General features: G+C 46.5%; 1 protein-coding gene and 1 pseudogene across 1 annotated transcript in view; both read left to right on the forward strand.

Annotated features, from left to right (window-relative positions):
* The first annotated feature begins 623 nt into the window (after positions 1-623).
* Positions 624-19814, forward strand: part of PLCL2 (phospholipase C like 2) — a 196817-nt gene continuing 177626 nt past the window's right edge. Inside the window, exon 1 of the mRNA XM_008266046.4 lies at positions 624-1097. Within this exon, the coding sequence (XP_008264268.3) occupies positions 753-1097 (345 nt within the window). The 5' untranslated portion in view covers positions 624-752. The remainder of the gene's footprint in view (positions 1098-19814) is intronic.
* LOC138849394 (spliceosome-associated protein CWC15 homolog pseudogene) lies at positions 17768-18535 on the forward strand (annotated as a pseudogene).

Genomic DNA, 19814 nt, shown 5'->3' on the forward strand with positions numbered 1-19814 from the left:
GGGTCCTCGCGGCCTGCAGAGCGCAGCGCAGAGCTCGGGAGGAGAGGGCCGCGGGCGGGGTGGGGGTCTCCTGGGGGGTCCGGGCGGCTGTCACGGCGGGGCAGCCCCTGCCCGCCGTGCGCTCCCTCCCCGCGCCGCGGGCCTCGGGGGGCGACCTGGGGTACGTGACGCGCTCGGCACGCCGTGGCCTCTGGGGAGCTGGCGTCTGCTAGACCCTCGGAGGCGCCTCCGCGCGGCCGGGGACGTCGGGGCATCGGAGGTGGGCGCCCTTTTCCCGCGCGGTGGGCGCCCCGAGCCCCGGGGAGCGCGCGCGAGCCCCGGATGCGGGCGCCCCGTCCCCTCAGGCTGGGTGCCGCGGCCCCTGGGGCGGGCGGCCGGCCGCGCGCGGTATTTTTGGTGCCTGCCGCGCGGCGCGAGTGTCGGGCGTGTTTTTTCCTCTCCCCAGGTGCCGGGAGCTGACTCGTGTCTCTCTCTCTTTCATCTCCCCTGCAGGAACCTTCCGACCGTTCTGCTGCCACGACTTCACCCGTGCGGCAAGGCGAGCTCCAAACAAACATCACATCTAAATTAAAAAAAAAAAAAAAAAAAAAAAAAAAAGCGGAAGAAGCGGCCGAGGCGGCGGCGGCAGCGGGAGGAGGAGAGGAGGAGGGGCCGCGCGCGGCGGCCGAGGCGGCGGCGGCGGCGGCGGCGGCGGCGGCGGCGGGGACGCGGGGACGGGGACGCGGCTTTGTGAGGCGGGTCGCGGGGCGCCCATGGCGGAGTGCGGCCGGGGGGGCGCCGCCGGCGGGGCCCTGCCCACCTCTCCGGGCCCGGCCCTCGGCGCCAAGGGCGCCCTGAAAGCCGGAGCCGGGGAAGGCGGCGGCGGCGGCGGCGGCGGCGGCGGGGGAGGGCGCCTCGGCCACGGGCGGGCGCGCTATGACAGCGGCGGGGTTTCCAACGGAGACTGCAGCCTCGGCGTGGCCGGGGACGAAGCCCGGGCCAGCCCCGCCGGGGGACCCCGCGGCGTGGCGCTCGCCGCGACCCCCAGCCCGGCCGCCTGTCCCCTCCCCCGGGAGAGCAAGCCGGGCGGCCTGCCTCGCCGGAGCAGCATCATCAAGGTAGGTGGGAGAGGGGCGCTCCTCGCCCGCCCCGGCGCCCTTGGGCTCTGGTACCCCCGAGGGCTGGTGGTGGCGAAGGGAGGTCGTTGAAGGGACGCCCCCTGCTAGCAGGAACCCCTGGTGCACGGGTTCCTGGCGTGGCGAGCAGGCTTGGGTGCAGACGGCATCTGGGAAGAATGGAGAGGTGATCTCCAATGTGCAGGGGAGCTGTGTTCACACATCCCCAGTTGAACTTGGGGCTGTCATCTCTCCCAGGATTGGCCTGGAATTAGGGCCTGGTACCTACCTCGGCAAGACAAGCTCTCCAGTGGGAGCCTGGGCTCTAAGGTTTCTATTGTATTTTACAGACCAGGATTATGTGAAAACATTTCCTTAAAAACCCCAGGCGACGGGATGAAAAGAGATTGTTTAATCACTTTCCTCTGACCTGTATTACAGTTAGTGGTCTCTTGCAAATGGTTTACCCCGAAAGGGTGCAGAACCTCAGGTCACTGGATCCCATAGCAGACATGGAGTAGGTTTCTGAACGTAAAATGCAGATTTCCGCTTTCTTAGGCTCAGAAGCTCTGAGAGATTACAGTTCCGCACGATTTAATCTTTCTCTTGCTGCAGCAGGCAGGCAGGCCTGCCGTTCTGTGGAAGTTCTTTTGGGCAGTTTGCTTGGTTTTGGTATCTTGCACGGTGTATATAGCAGAAGACAGTCAGCGGTTGTCTCATGCATTTTGAACTCAAGAAGTGATATTTAGGAACTCCTGAGTTTGTGGTGGTTTCATGCTAATACTACATTTTGGGTCTGCAGTGTAAAAATATGTCTCATGACATGAAGCGAAAAAAGAAAAGAAAAGAAAGCAAACAGTCGATGGGCTAAGAAGAGCGGAGTCTTAGGCAAGACCAACCCATTGGGCTTGCTCAAGTTTGGAGCAACTATGAAAATGTTGCTTTCTGAAAATCAGGGGGTTGTCAGGACAGTGAGCAACAAAGCAGGGTGACAGGGCTGCACCCACCCTTCCTGTAGCTGATAACAGAGGGCTAGAGGGCAGAACATGCCACCAAGGAGGGTTGCCACTGGTGCTGTGCAATCTAATTGGCCCACGGCAGTCTTGCTCGAACCGTGAAAATGCGTGTTGGTGTTATCAACTTGTGCAGTAATCCAGTGAAATATGCCGCCTAGCTACTCTGTGTAAGAGGCAGTTGTGAAACTGCATTTCGCTTTGTCATCTGTTTGCACAGTTTGTGCCTGGGCAAGGGCACCGCTGAAGGGCTCAGAGAGCAAGTGCTTTAACTACCTGCAGCGCGCGGAGTGCAACTGAGGCAGGGGAAGTGTTTCTGCTCCGTTCAGAGCTTTTGGTGATTTGTGTTTTCTTTTGCTCTTGTAGCTTGTGTTTCCATGGAAGCTGCTTTTAACTGTGCGTGATAATCAATCCTATTGGCAGGCAGTTTTGTGACATTTCTGTTTATTTATTGGTCACCAACTATTTGTGGTGCTTTTGTATTGTGGTGTTAATGAAATTTGAGATGAAAATTCTGTAGAAGATACCACCCCGTCTAACTGTTATCCCTCTTCCCCAGTTGTTTTAAGGACCTGTTTTTGCATTTAAAACAGAATCAGGTTTATTGGTGTTCATAGTGAGACTCATAGTGTAACTCATTGACTTACAGCGGCCTTGTTTGATTTGACACTCATCGGAGATAATGAAGATTATTTGTCAGTATTTGTCAATATTTGTAATACATGGAATGGAGAATGTATTGGTAGGTATCAGTTCTTCATTGAAGACTCTGGCAGCATGCCAGGGGGAAATGATCAATTATCCAGAAATCACTGGTTATGGGAATACCTTCGATGCTTACACTGAATTGTGAAACTTGCAAGGATATTTTTCTTCTTTCTAATGAAGGCAATTGACTTCTTTTTCACAATTGTAACCCCTTGATCCACAGTGCCAGGAATGTAATAGGGGCTCAATAAATTGTGTGAATTAAGGCACGATAAGAAAGAGCACATTTTCTCTAAATTCTGTTGATTTCTAAAACACATGGTCTTGGATTTACCAGTCTCAAATCTGGTCTGTCATTTTGGATCTCCTCTGATGACTTGACAGGCTGCTTTTTCTTGCCTCTGTTTCCACTTTATGTTTTCAGAAATTCTCTTGAAAATTATGGAAGTGGTGTTAAAAGTTGATCATGCCTGGGTTACAGGAGAGAGGGGATGTTATATTTAAATAGATAATCACCTGGTATATTTCTCCTTGAATTGGTGTCTTAAAGTATTGCGGTTTTAGGAATTTAGCGTGATTTTTTTCCAAAGGCATGCCTTTTGCATGAAGACATTATCCTAATAAATAAAGGACTTTTATTTTAAAACCAGGTTTCGTAAAGCAAGGAACTGTTGTGCAGATATTTTTGTCATGTGCCTGGCAGAAATTATATTTCACTTTTGGTAAGAAATAATCAAAAGCTTAAGCAGAAGCAGTTGTGAAAAGGCAACAGTGACATCTTGCCTCGGTTTCCTTGTGTACTTTTTAGATAGGAGGAATGAATGCAGCCGGGTGCTCTGCGAGGAGAGGTGGCAGCGGAGTAGTAGGCTGGGTGATAATGGGAACTTGAGGGGTAGCAGGGAGTAAATGCTCACTGAGCGGAGAGGCCAGTACTTACAGGACGTGGGGCTCCTGAGCTCTGCCTCTGTCCCAGCTTCCATCCATCCTCATCGCTGGCGTCACAGCCCCCTTCAGTGGGCACCCAGCAGCCGGGGGCAGAAATAACTGACTGACCAAGAGAAACAGTAGGCAAGGAAACATGATTGCCAAGGTGCGGGGCAGAGGCAGAAGCATCCTGTGGGCTGACCAGAGTTATAATTCTCGTTTCAAATCATTCCTTTGGTACTCCATTTGTTTGGTAAATATGGTGTTGAGTGAGAAATTGTTGTAAAACTCCATTTTCCGCGGGAGGAGATGTAAGGATCTACACTAAAGCTCCTTGTTCACGGTGAAGGTGTTGATGAGAAGTCAGAGTGGGCAGCTTTATTGAACCTTTGATGAACACCTGAGATGACAAATTGTGCAAATCATCACCAGGCTTCTCTACTTTCCCTTAGCTTATGGAAACGAATGTTGTACTTTTCAGATTATTTGCCAAGGCCCATTACTAGATTTTTAGGGAAGATACCATTGTATTTGTCATCTTAAGTAATCTAATAAATTAAAATATCACTTTCATTTTCTCTTTCCATAATTAATTTCATGACACTATTGAATACAATCTGTGCTTTATTTTGAAACAGTTAATTTGGTTAATTGTTCAGATGGCATCCGTTTTTTACAAATAGCTCCATCTTCTAATTCAAGAGCTTGGTCTAAAAATATGAAGTGGCATTGTAGGTCTTAGATCTCTTTTTAATTTTAGAAACAAATGAAAGTAATTAGTTTGGATGGTTTTTATTTCTATTTTTTAGAAGTAATTTTATGTTTTTTAAAGCGTTAGATCCTTATGTTTTTAGTTATGTATTTTATTTATTTGGAAGGCAGAGAGAGAGAGAGAGAGACAGGGTGATCCCATCTGATGGTTCTCTCCCTAAATGCCTGCAATAGCCAGGGCTGGACCAGGCCAAAGCTGTGTTTCAGGGATTCGGTCTGGGTCTCCCTCGTGGGTGGCAAGATCCGACTATTTGAGCCATCATCTGCTGCCTCCCAGGGAGCTACAGTCAGGAACAGAGGCAGGAACCCAAGTACTCTGGATACGGGATGCAGGTCCCAAAGTGATGTTTTAATCACTGAGCCAAATGCCCACCTGGGTGGCTTATCTTCTTCGGAACTAATTAAATACTTTGATACTTTAAAAACTGTGATATGATTTGCATACAGTAAACGGCGCCCTTGGCGTCCAGCTCTGTGAGCTTTGATGAACGCAGTCACAGGGTCACCACCACAGTCAAGATATGGAACAGCTCCTACCCCAGACCACGGCGACCAGTGATCTTGGACCCTTTCTCGATAAATGAGTAATCACAGCCGTTGTATTATTTGGAATTTAGAAACAGTACAGTAACCACTACTTACTAGACACCCCTTACGTGTAACACGCAGTGGAGCTCCCTGACGGCCCTGCAGCAACCGCAGGAGCCTGGAGACGACTGGAGTTCACCGTGGTTAACCACTATCCAAGATGTGGGAGCTGATATTGTGCCCTGCTTGGGTATAGCTGCGCTCCACTGCCCCCCAGATCGGCATTGCTGTTCAGTTTTGTGTGTAATTAAGGGAGCGTTGGTGGTTTGGGCCGCTAGATTTGAGTTTCCCCTTTAAATGTAAAGGATATTGGAGGGAGAAGAAGAATCTGTTTCTCCTGGCAGAAGGAGTTGACAGATCATGTACCCAGGCGGTCACCTGTTGCAGCTGCTTGATCAGGGCTTCCAGCTTCGCATCTGACCTTGCTCAAGGTGGCAGACTTTTTTTTTTTCCTTAATATCATTATTGCTATTGTCATAGTATCTTGTGATATGGTGAAACACTTCTGTCTTTATACTAATATCTGTCTATCTATCTATCTATCTATCTATCTATCTATCTATCTATCTATCTATATCTATGTTTCCATGCTGAGCCCCTTGACATGGAGAACAAGCAGGCTTTTCACTTTGATTGTACATATTTAAGCCAAAAAATGAAAACTTACATGTGTGAAATCGGCCTTTGGTTTAAATAAACAAGGCTCCTTGCAGGCAAAAGCTGGGCTGTGTTTGCCAGTTTTGCAGAGGTAAGACACTCAATAACCATTTTTAAAAATAACATCTGCTTTTGACTTCAGACATCTTGGGAGAAATAAAGACAACTGCATGCCCAGCAAGCTATGGGCATATCGTAAATGCGAAACGGACAGGAACTAGATCACAAAGTGAATTTGTCTGTATAGCCAGTTGCCTGGATCATTTAGGTCAGAAAAATCTAATGGCCCATCAGCAGCTCTCCACTTTACTTTACACTAATGCACGCATTTCAGACCACACAAGAGAACTGTTGAAAGACCAGGGCATGGTTGCTTGTTTTAGCCTGCTGAATTTTGTCACAATTCAGAGTTTAGTTTTCAAAAGTCATCAGAGTGTATGAATTTTCATGCCTTAAAAATGACTTGCCCCCCTTTTGTCTTTAACTTTCCTTCATTTCCAACCTCTCCCACAAACAGTTCTGTTTGATTTCTGTTTTTGCTGAATCCAAACAGAAAACGGATAGGGAATTACTTGTCTTGTTATTTGCTGATATTGGCCATTGGAGCTATTTTCTTAGAATGCATACTTGAAGAAACTGTTCACTGCTTTTTATAGTTTTTTTGTGCTCTACAAGGGTCTGAGCCAGACTGTCACTTTTTTCTTTTTTTTTTTACACTTAAGTTATCCATTCAGCAACATTGGGCGATGCTATTTATAGCCTACCTACAAATATAAATGAAACATGGAGATTCTGAGTTGTTCTTCAGCCACACCTATCCAAGGACAGATGCCTTTTCCTTATTCGTTATCTGCCCGACCTGAGGATTAGTTTAGCTACGTGTTTGTTCTGTAATGGTGGGATTCAGGTATTTTTAGCTGTAGACCACAGGGTCTGAAAGTGTGTTTTTGCAGGCTGCCTGACCAGGTTTTTTCTGCTGAATGGTGAATCGGGAGGGTTTTGCTTGGCACAAGAGTGTCAGTCACCACTCAAGTCAGAGCCACCAGGGAAGTTTTAGTCATATCTGTTTTCCTTGAGTCAGAATAATTCCGTGCCTTTGGGCTAGAATTCTGTAGCTTAATTATAGCATGTAATTAATTGCCTTGAGCTTCAGCAACAGTTATGTGAAGGGCCAGGCCTGCAGTGGGGCGGCACCTGCCTCTTCCTGAGCAGAGAGCAGGCAGGTGGCCTGGCCCTGAGGCCTCTAGTGCTTGGTCACGTGGCAGGGGTAATTAGGTAAGATGTGTGCCAGCTAATAATCTCAGCTAGGCTGCACCCTGGGTCAAAGGCTGCACCCAGGCTCCGTGTTGCATGTCTGGATTATTCAAGAGGCAGAGAATGTGGTAGGACAGAGAGAGTCTGGAGTTGGCTTCTTAGATTAGATTCTGGCTCTCTGAACCCTCTCTGTGAGGGCTCTGGCAGAACACTGAAGTTCGTGTGTCTGGTTGCCTCACCTCCAAAATGAGTGGAATAAAATCGCCTCTCCTAGCATTGTTGTGAAGAGTAAATGAGATGATGTGTGAGCAGCGTGTCGCGTCTGTGAGGCTCCCAGGAAGCATTAGATAGCATGTTTTCCTGCTTTTCCGTTTCTCTTCTTTGGCGTTTATCCTGAGATGAGCAGACTCTGTAGCCCATCTGAGCAGATGACCAGCACTGCCATACTCCCTAGGGAAGGTCTGACTTTGGAAATACGCAGACTGTGCCTCGAGAAATTTCTCAGCTATGCCCCGTATGTGCACTCAAGGATGATTTGCTTTGATGCCTCTGTAAAGCTGATGCCTTAATACAGCTGTGCACCTGTGTGAACTAACCCCGGTTGTATGACCGTTGGGCGGTGGATATCAATTTCATTGTGCCAGGCACCCATATATCCTGATTTGCCCAGGAAAGCTCTGTATCTTTCATCCTGACAAAATCCTTAAAGCGCCTTCTCTCACTCTCAGAGGTCACCCTCCTTGCAATTTTCTTTTTACACATTTCTTTACAACTTACGGGGACCACTTACAATTAATTGCCTTCTGTGTCTTCACTGATGTTCACACCTCTCTGCAGTGTGGGGTAGGCTTGTCCTCTGCAGGTTTTCTTGAATGTCTCTCTCAGTCAATTACCTCCCAGGTAGGATACATTGTTTTCTTCTTCTGCCTTCCGACCATACCCTGTGCCTCTCCATACAGCCCATGTGCTTCTGCTCCATGGCAAGTGAGCTTTATTCAACTTGTATTCATGGAAGCACCTAGTTCAATGTTCTGAAGAAAGCATATCTATGAGTCTTTATTTGTTGAATAAATGTGGGAGTGAGTGGATAAGTGGGCATTGATGACATAATTTGGGAGTTTGATAAAGATGTTCTTTTGACACCAACTGGTTTTGACTAGAATATAAAACTCAGTGGGCTTTGTACCTCAGAGAACAAATTTATTTCGTGCACATCATTTTGAAAACAATCAAAGGAAAGAAAATACCTTCATTTAAAGTTGGAATTTGATTGATTCCAGAATTGTTCTCCAAGATGTTCATATAAATGATCTGATCCTTTTAGGCCAGCGAAATAAAAGTAGACCTTTGAAATTTTCTTTTGGTTTATGTTCTGCTTTCAGAGCTTAAAAGGCATGGCAAGAGTATTATTGTTTGTTAGGGCATTTAATCCCTTTTCTGGTATTTGGTTTCCTGAAGTGATTTGTGTAGTTTTTGCTTATTTCTAAGGAGCTAAAATTGTCATTAATATTGGATTACCAAAAGACATTCATTGGGAGTGTTGTAAAATTAGCAATAAAAAAGAAAATATGTAAGGAATCTAGAGTACTAATACATGAAGTTGTAGAAATGGAGTCTCTAATCCGCAGCATATTCCGTCCTGCAGTGTTGGAAATTCTGCCCTTTGTTCCAAGGGCAGGGCTGAGTGAAGAGACCCTAAGAAGTGCTTTGTGTGCATCATCTCAGGCTTCTCTTACCAGAGCCTGCAGAGGGAGATTACCATTTTCTTTAGAGACAGGGAATCCATTCCACAGTCCTTGGTACCTTCAAGATTAGGTCCCAGAGTTTATGGGGCCAAGCAGGCACTCATGAAAGCCTGCTCCTGTGTTTGCCTCTTCACCCTTGTTGCCAAAACATGTCTTCAACTTTTTCCTTTTTTTCTCCTACTTGCTCAAGCCATTTTGGCTTCTTGATCTTAGCAGTTTCTACCAGTCCTAAAATAAACTACTGATTTTTAATTAGAAAAATTTGGCTGTTTGTGACTGAATGTTGGCCTAAAATCAGCCTGTCCCTATAACATGAAGCCATAGCCTTGGTTCCCTGCGCTGTGCCCCAAGCTTCTGTCTGATCCCCAAACCAGGACTTTGTCCTTTCCCTCTCCATTCTCCTCTGATGGATTAGAGACCTGTTACGGCAGTCGTTTTCCATTTTTTCTCTCTCTCTTTTTTTTTTTTTTAATAAAAATTGTATTTAGTTATGCACATTTTGAAGTCCTAGAATGTTAAGCAGGTAACAACTAGTAACATTTTTGTTTTTTGGGTGGGCTGCTTCTGATATTATCTACTCCTGTTTTTTTGAATTGTCACAAATGATAGAATTTTAAAATATGGTAGTACTTACCGCACATTACTATGAAATCATTATTCAGGTATCTCCTTGGAGTGTTCTAAATTTATTTAATTGGACCTTGTAGATATTAACATCCCAGAGACCAAGAAGCTGGATTTAAAAGTGATTAATAATGTAGATTCTGTAGGGTTTTCAGAATGAAGAGATAATGTAAAATTCTGCTTAGAGATACACAAGGCCATACTGATTAGTACACTTAGCTCCTAGCTATGGTTGAATTAATTTATTTGCATATTAGCATAACAGAATTGGAAAAAGCTGTTACGTAATACTGCAGCATGTGGGTATTAATAGAACAAGATGTGGCCTTCCAGATAGCTATTTCTGTACATTTGTTTTTTGCTATAGATAGCTGTGTGTGCATACAATATATAAAGACTCTTAGCATAGATTAAGAGCAAATCAAATAATGTAGTGGTAGGTTGCTACGACTTCTCTATCTAGCCTGGGAGAGACTGATGGATAGCAGGTGCCTGTTCTCTGCACTGAAAATGTCCAGGAATGGGTGGGCTGTTTTTTTTTTTTTTTTCCTTTGGTGAGCATTGCTGGGGGAGCCTTTGTTTCTTTTGACCAATTAGTGTGGCCACAGAGGGATAAATGACGTTGTTTGCAACTGTCATTAGAACCACAAGTGTGTGACTGTCTCCTTATGGTTTCCTGCTACCTCTTATTTTTTGTCTCCTTTCTAAAGCCTGATATCCTGTGGGCATAGGAGATGTAATTTTTCTAATTGTGATTATGGTTTAATGAAGGAAACAAAGTGAGTTGCTTAAATTTTTATTCCTGTCAATCCACAGTAAAAGTTTATATTAAATGCAGATAGGATTGTTTAGATATTTTCATTTTGGAGCTAGTAGAATTCCTAATTAAATACCAGTTTTAAGGATGTATTCTTTGAAGTATTTGATTGTTTTAAAAAAAGATCTGTATATGCTGTCAAAGCTTTCTCTGGTTTACGTATAAATAAATTTTGTGCATAAAGTAATATTTAAAGTAGAATTGCTCTGCCACAGGATATGTAAATGCTCGGATTTCCAGATCTTTTCCTTCAGTGTTCCTAACTGGATAAGTAAGTTTACACATTTACCTGGTCACGTGACTCGTAGCTGCTCTAAATGCCCACATTTGTTGTCACCAGTGTTATTTTGTTGTGGAGCGTAACCCTTGGGATGGTGTGTGGTGGTAGCTTATGTCGCTCCCCCTCTTCGTGGAGGAACGACACAGGACCCTGCGCTGTTCTTTCGTCTGCTCGGCCCTCCCCGGGTTTGCTGCTGGTTCTTCCCGGGTTGGCTACTATCCCTTCCACCTCCGTGGAAGGGCAGTTCCCCCTGCCACTTTCCCCACTTCCGCAGGGGAGCGGCACACCGCCGGCCGGCTCTCTCGGGGGCTGCACAGGTGTTCCCCTTAGGTGTTCCCCTTAGATGTTCCTGGTGCATGCCGTCTCTCTCCTCCTTTATAGTCCTCCTCTGCCAATCCCAACTCGGCTGCCCACACGCCGAGTACGCTGCTCTCCTCCAATCAGGAGCAGGTCCTGCTGTTTATTGGTTGAACTGGAGGCAGCTGTGTAGAAGCTGTTTTCTTCTCTCCCAGCGCCATATTGTGGGAGAGCAGATGCATAGAATAAGTCTTAATTCCAGTAACTTAGTCCAGTCCGGATTGCTCCCCACAGCTTACTGTGGCTTTAGGTTGAACCTCCCTGATTACTAATGGGATTGAGCACCTTTTCATATTTCTCAGCCATTTGGATACTTTCGTTTGTGAAAATGCCTGTACAAATCTTTTTCCCATTTAAAAAATCAAGTTTTTATTTCTTTTAAAAGTGAATTTGTGGGACTTATTTGCATTATCTGAACATATCTTTTGTGTGGTATATATATCTCAAAAATGTCTTTAATACTCATTGTGACTTGTCTTTTCACTACCTTAACAAGTATCTTTTCAAAAATAGTTTGTTTTTTAAATGTATTTCTTTTCATTTGTTTGAGAGGCAGAGAGACAGAGACAACAGACAGTCCTTCTGTTGGTTCACTTCTAAGATGCCTGCAGTAGCTGGCGCTGGGCCAAGCCTGTATCAGGCGTTTGGAACTCAGTCGGGGTCTCCAGTGTGGGTGGCAGGGACCCAGGTACTCGTGCCATCATCTCCTGCCGTGCGGGGTGCACATCAGCAGGAGGGTAGATTTGGAAGAAGAGGTGGGACTCAAACCCAGGAACTTGGATATGGGATAGGGGCATCCCAGGTGGCATACCAGCCACCGTGCTAAATATCCTCCCCAAGTGACTTTTAATAAATAGCAATTCTTGATTTTAGTGAAGTCCAATTTATCAATATTTTATGTTATTATTTTTATGTCCCATTTAAGAAACATTTACTTAAAACCTTAAACATGTTCATTTATTTAACTTCTAGAGCATTTCTTGTTTTATTTTATACATTTAGATTTGCAATCTGAACATTTTATGTTTGTATATGGTTTGAGATGGATCAAGATTTTCTTTTAATGTAAATATCCAATTAATTAATTCACCATTTGTTTAACATGTCATCTTTTCTCACTGATCTGTGTCATAAATCAGGTGACGGCATACGTGGGGGTGTGTTTCTGGAGTCTGCTTTATTTTGTGAGTGTTTTTGCTTGTCTTTGTGTTCCTACCACACTGTCTTTCTCCCTAGGTATGTACCCAACAGCAACGTGACAGATGTGTATTGAGAGATGCACGGAAGAGTGCTTACAGCAGCGTCATGTGTAGCAGCCCCACATTGGAAACAGCAACTCAAATTCTCATCTTATAAAGTAGCCGATTGTACACTGGGTTCTATAAGGAAAAGCTAAAATAGCATGTCTTCCGATGGGATGCTGTAAGAGTGACAGAAGGGGCAGATGACTGCTTCCTTCACCCAAGTCTCTACATAATGTAGAGGGAACAAAACCAGACACAGAAGAATATGTATTTCTTTTTATTCCATTTACATAGAGTTCAAAAGCAGGTGAACTAATTTGGGAAGATGTAAGTCAGCCTAATGGTGACATTTGGAGCTGATGATTGACAGGAGACCGTGGCTTCCTGCATTTGTAGAGGTCCCGAGGGGTTCGCTGTGTGAAAGCCCTCAGACCCGGATGCCTGGGGTTTTTCTGGAGGTGAACCATACTGTAGTAGATAAGACGTAAACAGTTACATGGTCAGCTTTAATCAAATGTGAATACTTGCCGGTTACTTCCTGCACTAATCGGGGCATGCCTTTTACAGTTTGCTGTTGCATGCAGCTCCACCTGTGATAGGTGTTGGTGCTGCCAGGATGTTGAGCCCGGCCTCAGCCCAGGGCTGCCCGCAGCCCAGAGTGCTGGGGAGAGGGGCCGACTTGGTGGCAGAGTACAGAGACTGGCACTTGTGGGACACATTTCAGAGCCGGGCCCCAGTGGGAAGCTGACAGCAGTGGGGAGTATGCCGTCCTTGCAGTATCTTACCCTATAGGTGTGATCTCTTGGTGTTGTCATGATTTGTTCAATGTAGTTTTTTTTGAGTGTTAAAATCCCTTCAGGTGCCCTCCAAGGTTGAACATTGTAAAGTTTGCTTTTCAAGAGCTTTAGCTGAACACTGAACTTTGTCCTATCTAAATATTCTTTGGGCGGAGAAGCAGAAAGGGAAAGCACTCTCTCTCCAGGTGGGTCGTGTTGGGACACCGAGAGATTACCTGAGTTCCAAAGCATAGTCAAGTGCAGACCTCACCCTACACCTATCGAATCAGAAACTCTGGGTAATAAAGTGCTCTAAACCGTTCTCCTGCGTGGGGGTCCGCGGCTGCCTCATTAATCTCCGTTAGATATGAGAGAGGAAATGGCTGCGGGGCCTGGCGCCGTTGGTGGCCCTGTGGCTGAGGGACAGGTGTGGGGCAGGGGTAACTTCTGGCTGCTGAGCGGAGCTTTCCCTTCAAGAAGTGGAGCTGCCCTTGTGTTGCGGGGATGTGAAATAGTGATGAGGGGAACAGTTGCTCTGTCAGATTTGGAGAATAGAGGTTTGTATGTGACAATGTCCTGTGTGCTAATCACTGCCTTACAAACATGCTTTGGATCCAGGTAAAGGTGAAAAGGTACTTTGTGTCAGTTACCAACAAAGCCCCAGGTGTGTTATTTGGAGCCTTAACCTACCTGGATGAGTCATCAGTGCATCACTGGCGCCTGCCTCTCCACTCTTGTCCACCCCGCACAGGAGAGAAGATGCCTACACAGCCATGGCATTGTGTGGCAAGGAGGACCTTCCCAGGAAGAATGGTTTCAGGAAGAACTAACTTGCCAGGAAACAAATGGTGTTCTAGAGAGAGAGGCAATTGGGTTGTTCAACCCTGGCTCAGTAAGGCCTTGCCTTTCCTTAACCACCTTGTCCTGTGCCCTGGTGGCACACCCTGTGTGTGGTAAAAATGCTGCTTCCTCGCAGAACCCTGAAAATGGACACTTTCCAGACAGGTGTGTGTAAGGGTGGTTTATTCCGGGAGGAGGAGAACAACACAGTGATGGCCCACTGCCCCCATCATGGGAGCTGATGGGCTGGGTTGTAAGCCATGACCTGTGGGGGAACATGTGCTTCCTGATGCTGGAGCTTTTTCCTGTTGACCTCACAGACCTTTGTGGAGTTATTGTTGAGCCCCCAAATCATCGGTGAGATATATTTATCAGCCCCGAAACAGTAACATGAAAATGTCAATTGTTGCATGTTGATAGTCTTCCTTACTGGTGTGTACTCTTTCTCCCCAACTCAACTGTGCAATTAAGAGACCAACATTTTATTCCCATTTATTCTTTCAGAGCAGATTTTTTTTTTCTCTTCTGGATTACATGAATGATCTTCCAGCAAAGCTTGTCTCCCTTACTGGTCTTCATAGCAGCAAGGAAGGAAGCGACGTGGTGGGAAGGCCAAGTCCTTGGTGCTCCCCTGTAGAGGCTGAAAGGGCTCTGCTAGTTTGACGGCAGCAAGGTGTTCCTGAGCCACCCTGATCTTGACTGTGACTCACTTGTTAACACACGTACCTTTTTTTTTTTTTTTTTAAGATTTATTTTATTTGTTTTACAGAGAGAGGGAGAGACAGGGAGAGGTCTTCTATCTGCTGGTACACTCCCCAAGTGGCCGCAATGGCCTTAAGCTGAGCTGATCCGAAGCCAGGAGCCAGGAGCTTCTTCCAGGTCTCCCACACGGGTGCAGGGGCCCAAGGACTTGGGTCGTCCTCTGCTGCTTTCCCAGGTGCATCAGCAGGGAGCTGCATCGGAAGTGGAGCAGCCAGAACTTGAACTTGCGCCCATATGGGTTGCTGGCACTTCGGGCCAGGACTTTAACCCACTGTGCCACAGTGCTGGCGTAGTTAGTACATATATTTTTAACCGTTCTATTTTCTTACTTCTAAATGGGAAACATCATAGAAGTGAACTTTAATGTTCTTTAGAGGAAAGTCTACAAGCTTTCTGGGATAAATCAGTAATGTTTACAGTGCAAGGAATCAGAGAGGTTTCCTTTCTTACAGCGTAATAAGCCAGGTTTTCTTACTCATCTTCATTGCTAGGGAACAAAGTATTGTGGAAAAATATTTTAAAGTAGTTAAATAGGGGGCCAGCCCTGTGGTGTACAGAGTTAAGCCTCCGCCTGCAGTACACTGGTTCAAGTCCCAGCTGTCTTACTTGGGATCCAGCTCCCTGCTAATGCACCTGGGAAAGCAGCAGAGGATGGCCCAAGTCCTTGGGCCTCTGCACCCACATGGGAAACCCGGAAGAAGCTCCAGGTTCCTGGTTTCAGCCTGGCCTAGCCCCGGTTGTTGTGGCTATTTGGAGAGTGAACCAGCAGATGGAAGATCTCTCTCTCTCTCTTTCTCTCTCTCTACCTCTGCCTTTCAAGTAAATAAAGAAAGGAGTCTTTAAAAAAAAAAATTAAACAGTCTGTTTATCCCAAAGAATAGCTGCCATGTGTGAGTGCTGCCGTGAGGGCCTGGGAAGGAGACAAAGTGAGAGAAATCGCCCTACTGAGAGGTCCAGGAGGTGCGTCCTCCCCGGGGCAGCTGCCTGAGCTCTGTGCATTGATGCTGGGTCCTCCTCATTACTTGATGCCAGACAGCAAGTCAGAACAAGGCAGATGGCTTAGAAGATGTCACCAAATTAACAGGGTGACAGCTCCTGTCCCCAGGTCCATCATTCCTGGACACACCCGGGCCATTGGAGCCATACAGCATACTCCAAAACGGCGCTGCTAACCTTTTGCACATCAGGCCACACGCAGAGAGTGATGTTGTGCAGGTGAGTGGAGAAGAGTGCTGGGGCCCGAGTCCCCACCCAGCTGTGGCAGGGATCAGTGTCGCAGCAAGCCTGGCCTCCACTGGGGCTCCCAGGGGCATGTTTGTAGGGAGCCTGGCGGAGAGAGAAAAGGAGAAGTGCGGTAGGCTCGGAAGCGCTGTGTCGCTGGCGGGGTGCCCTCGCGCCACGACTGCAGTGTCTGTCAGGTGAAGCTGCACCCAAGACCAGGCGCCCAGCAGCGGAAGTCAGCGGCAGGAGGTGAGACTGAACAGGGTGCAGCGTCTCCAGTGTGAGAACGCTGAGCATCTGCCTTCTCCGGAGGGCTGAGTTTTTGTGTAGACAGGCCTGCTGCTCTCGCCTCAGACTTGCCTGCTGTATACCATCAACTGGGCAAGGAGGCTGCATCCTCTGGACGCCAGTGTGGTGGTCAGGAGCGGCCTGTTGAGACCCGGGGCTGCAAGTTGAGGGTCGTGGGCTCTGAGTAGGTTTGCACCTCTGCTTGGCTGGAATGTTTTAAAAGGAATTTGTCTATTAAAATGCATAACTTCTTGCCTGTCAGGTTTCTTGGATCTGTTTTGGGCACCTGGCAAGTACTTTTTGCATGACCGATGTGGAATGTAAAACCTACATAGATCTTGGGAAGATCTGTTTGAGTGGTTCAGTTTCTGTTATTTTGTTGTTGGTTCAATTCTTGATATGAGAAAGATCTGTGCTGTGCCTGTAAGTTTGCTAATGAATCCATTGAAGTACCCAGTTTCCCCCAGAAACACCCTAAGCAGAAGCTCTCTCCTGTTTTAAAGGTCATATTTAATTTTTTCCCATCTCTTGTCATGTATAATTTTAAATGTTGTTTTCAGTACCTCCTGCTCCACTTTATTTGAATGTCATGCTTCGGTTTTATATTTTTGTTTTGGTTCACTCTGGCTTTGGTTTACTTACACTCCAATGAGAATGCTTGACTGCAAGGCCCTGTGCATCTCCCGTAGCCCTGTGTTTTTGTTAATTTCCAGCACTGAGAGCTGTGGGCTGGCATAGTTGTTTTAGTCACTGAGAGGATAGAGCCATTGAGATCTTAACCTCGCTGTCTTGGAAGATTGTTGTTGAGGTAGCAGTGTCTGTGATACTCAAGAAAATTCCTTCCTTCCTTCCTTCCTTCCTTCCTTCCTTCCTTCCTTCCTCCCTCCCTCCCTCCCTCCCTCCCTTCCTCCCTCCCTCCCTCCCCCCTTCCTCCCTCCCTCCCTCCCTCCTTCCCCCCTTCCTCCCTCCCTCCCTCCCTCCTTCCCCCTTCCTCCCTCCCTCCTTCCCCCCTTCCTCCCTGTCCCTCCGTCCCTCCCCCTCCCTTCCTTCCTTCCATCCATCCATCCTTCTTTCCTTCCTATTTTCTGACTGTAAAAAAAAAAATCCAGAGAAGAATTCAGGAAGTCTGTTAAGGCAATAAAAATATAAATATCATTATTTCCTAGTGTTTTTAGTGAACTTGAAAAGGCAATAAAACATTTTTGCACACAGTTATATATATTGTTGTCATAGAGAATATCAAATTCAGAAGACAATCTTAATTTTACATCTAGCATGTATTTTGACTTTTATGAAAACCAGTTAAGCTCTTTACAGCTCATCATATTCCCTGTATATTGAACTAAAGCTATATATTGAGCTGTGCATTTCTTTAGGATAATTAATTCTGAAGGAAGATGTTAGGATAACATAAAAAGGTGGCGGTAACACTTCATAACCAAAAAAAAAATCTGGGAAGGTTCACTTGGTGCTCAAGCACCTCGTTTCTGTCTAGCTCTTTGATCTCTGCAGGCTACTTCTAAAGTGAATTCAGGGTGTTCTCACAGTGGTCCTCGTCCTGTGTGATAGATAGGATTGGTGAATCTGGTTTCATAGGTGAAAAAGTTGAGGCCCGCACATACAAGATTGCGCAGATCCCGTGAGATTCTGGCAAGGGTGAGCTTTGGATCCAGGTCTCCTGCTCTTCCCGCTGTGCCACTAGGGCACCTTCTTGCATCTTGTACGTGCCATTCGGGAAGATGGCACTTCATTCCCCACCTGCTTAGTCAACAAGGCACCAAAATAGAAACCCAGTGCCATCAAAGGTAATGTTGGAGCAGCACCCATTTGAAGTGAACTGCCCGGCTTATTGAGAAACCAGAGTTGTGTTTCTGCCATGAAAGGGTCTGAAGTTTACCACCTTGCAGAGGTGTCTGGGAGCCAAGAGGTGTTGGACCTCTGTCAAGTTTAAAGGATGACAACAGCAGCCAGGCCAACTTTTGAACCCGCAAGAGGTGGAATAGGAAAAGGAGATGGTGATTTGAGCCAGCTCTCAAAGTAGTATGCAAGCAGAGACTTGCCTTCTTATGCAGAGAATAGAGACAGACTCCTCAGGATGTTCCTGCAGACGTTCATAACCGGCACTTCTGGAGAGCTGGAAGAGAGAGCTGCCACGAGACATTGTCCAACTGGAGAGCGTGCACCGCGTCTTCAGCATCGGAGAGGCCTCGGTCAGACCCGATTCTTGCTGCCGACCTCCACGCTGATGATCCCCTACCCGGTGAGGAAGAGGGAGATTTTTGAAGAGGAGAGTGATGCTGATGACACCATAGTTCTTCCTATAGAACTGGAAAAAATTAGAAAGAATTGAAGAGCAGGCCAGGAAGGAACAAATCTGAAGAAGAGAGGATCTGTATGGAAAATATTCTGAGTGGAAATCCTCTGCTTAATCTTATTGGCCAATTTCAGGCTCAGGCCAGCTTCAAAGTTAAAAGACAGTGGGATGATGAGATTGTCTTTTTAAAGAAAGAGTATCAGTTCTGATGTACACTGCTATTAAAATTAAACAGGCGCATGATTTCTATGGCAAGAACATGAGCTGAATTGAATTAACCTTCTTCTAACACGTAACCTTCTTCTAATTTTCAGTCGAACGTGGTTTGGAGAGAAGTATTCAAGTGTGAGGGTGCTGATCTGCCTCTACCCTTAATCTTTGCTTGAGAGTCTTTAATCATCTTGTGCCATGCATTGGCTCAATCACACATGATACGGCTTGTTTCTTACAGGAAAGGCATATACGTTGGGAAGCGGGGTGGCGGGGAGTGAGTGACTCAGTGTTTATGACCGCTCTTGGGACACCCACATCCCGTATCTGAGGACTTGGCTTGCGTCGTGGCTCCACTTCCAATCCAGGTTCCTGCTGTTGTGCATCCTGGTAAGCAGCAGGTGAAGACTCAAGTACCTGGTCCCTGTCGTCCCACTGGAGACCCAGATTGAGTTCTGGGCTCCTGGCTTGAGCCTGGCCCAGCCCCAGATGCTGATAAAATGAGGGGGAAAAAAATTTGGAGCAGGCATATTTGCATGCCAAAGAGGACACTTTTAAACATTTCGTACAGGAGTAGTACATGGAGTAGTTACTTTCCTTAAGGTTTAAGTTTTGAGTTTTACCATTAGACTAGGGCAGCAGGCCTCATCCTAGCATCTATGAACTAGACAATTATTTTCCCCATTGATTGCTTTCCTGTTATTTTGAAATTTGTTTCTGTGAATTAAATTCATGGAAGTCTCTCACAAATTGCTTTCCTGCTACTCTGAAATGTATTTCTGTGAATTCAAATTGTTCTGTGGAAAATATTCCGAGAAGATTATTTTTCATGCCAGAGATATTATTAAGCCATTTTGCCCCAGGTGAGCAGTAGGTGGGATATACATGGACTCTGAGTGGCCTAGAAGTTGCTCCTGGGGTGACACTCATGTCATGGAACTAAATTAGTTCTTCTCGGACAGGAACTGGAGCAGGCCCGTCCTGCCACGTGAACATGGGCGACTGCCTGCCCCTATACTGGAAGAATGCTGAAACTGCCAAGCTCACTGGAGAGTCTGCCCTTGACTTCTTGTCTCATTGCTGAACAAAGTGAGACACAAAGGCCTGCGTGTAGCAAGGCGCTTGCCGGGGAAGCAGTGGAATCCGTAGGAGCGCCTGTGTGGCTACTGGGGGTACTCAGGGGTGTACCCTGGAGAGCGCAGAGCCCTGGAGGCTCAGCAAGGTCTTGCAGCTGGCAGCCGGATGGGAGAAGCCTCAGCAGTGGGAGAGACCCGTGCAGCTCTCTGTTCCTGGGAAGTGGCTGGGCTGGGTTTGTGGAGGAGTGCGG

Source organism: Oryctolagus cuniculus, chromosome 4 (assembly GCF_964237555.1).
Source record: "Oryctolagus cuniculus chromosome 4, mOryCun1.1, whole genome shotgun sequence".
Classification (NCBI taxonomy): domain Eukaryota; kingdom Metazoa; phylum Chordata; class Mammalia; order Lagomorpha; family Leporidae; genus Oryctolagus; species Oryctolagus cuniculus.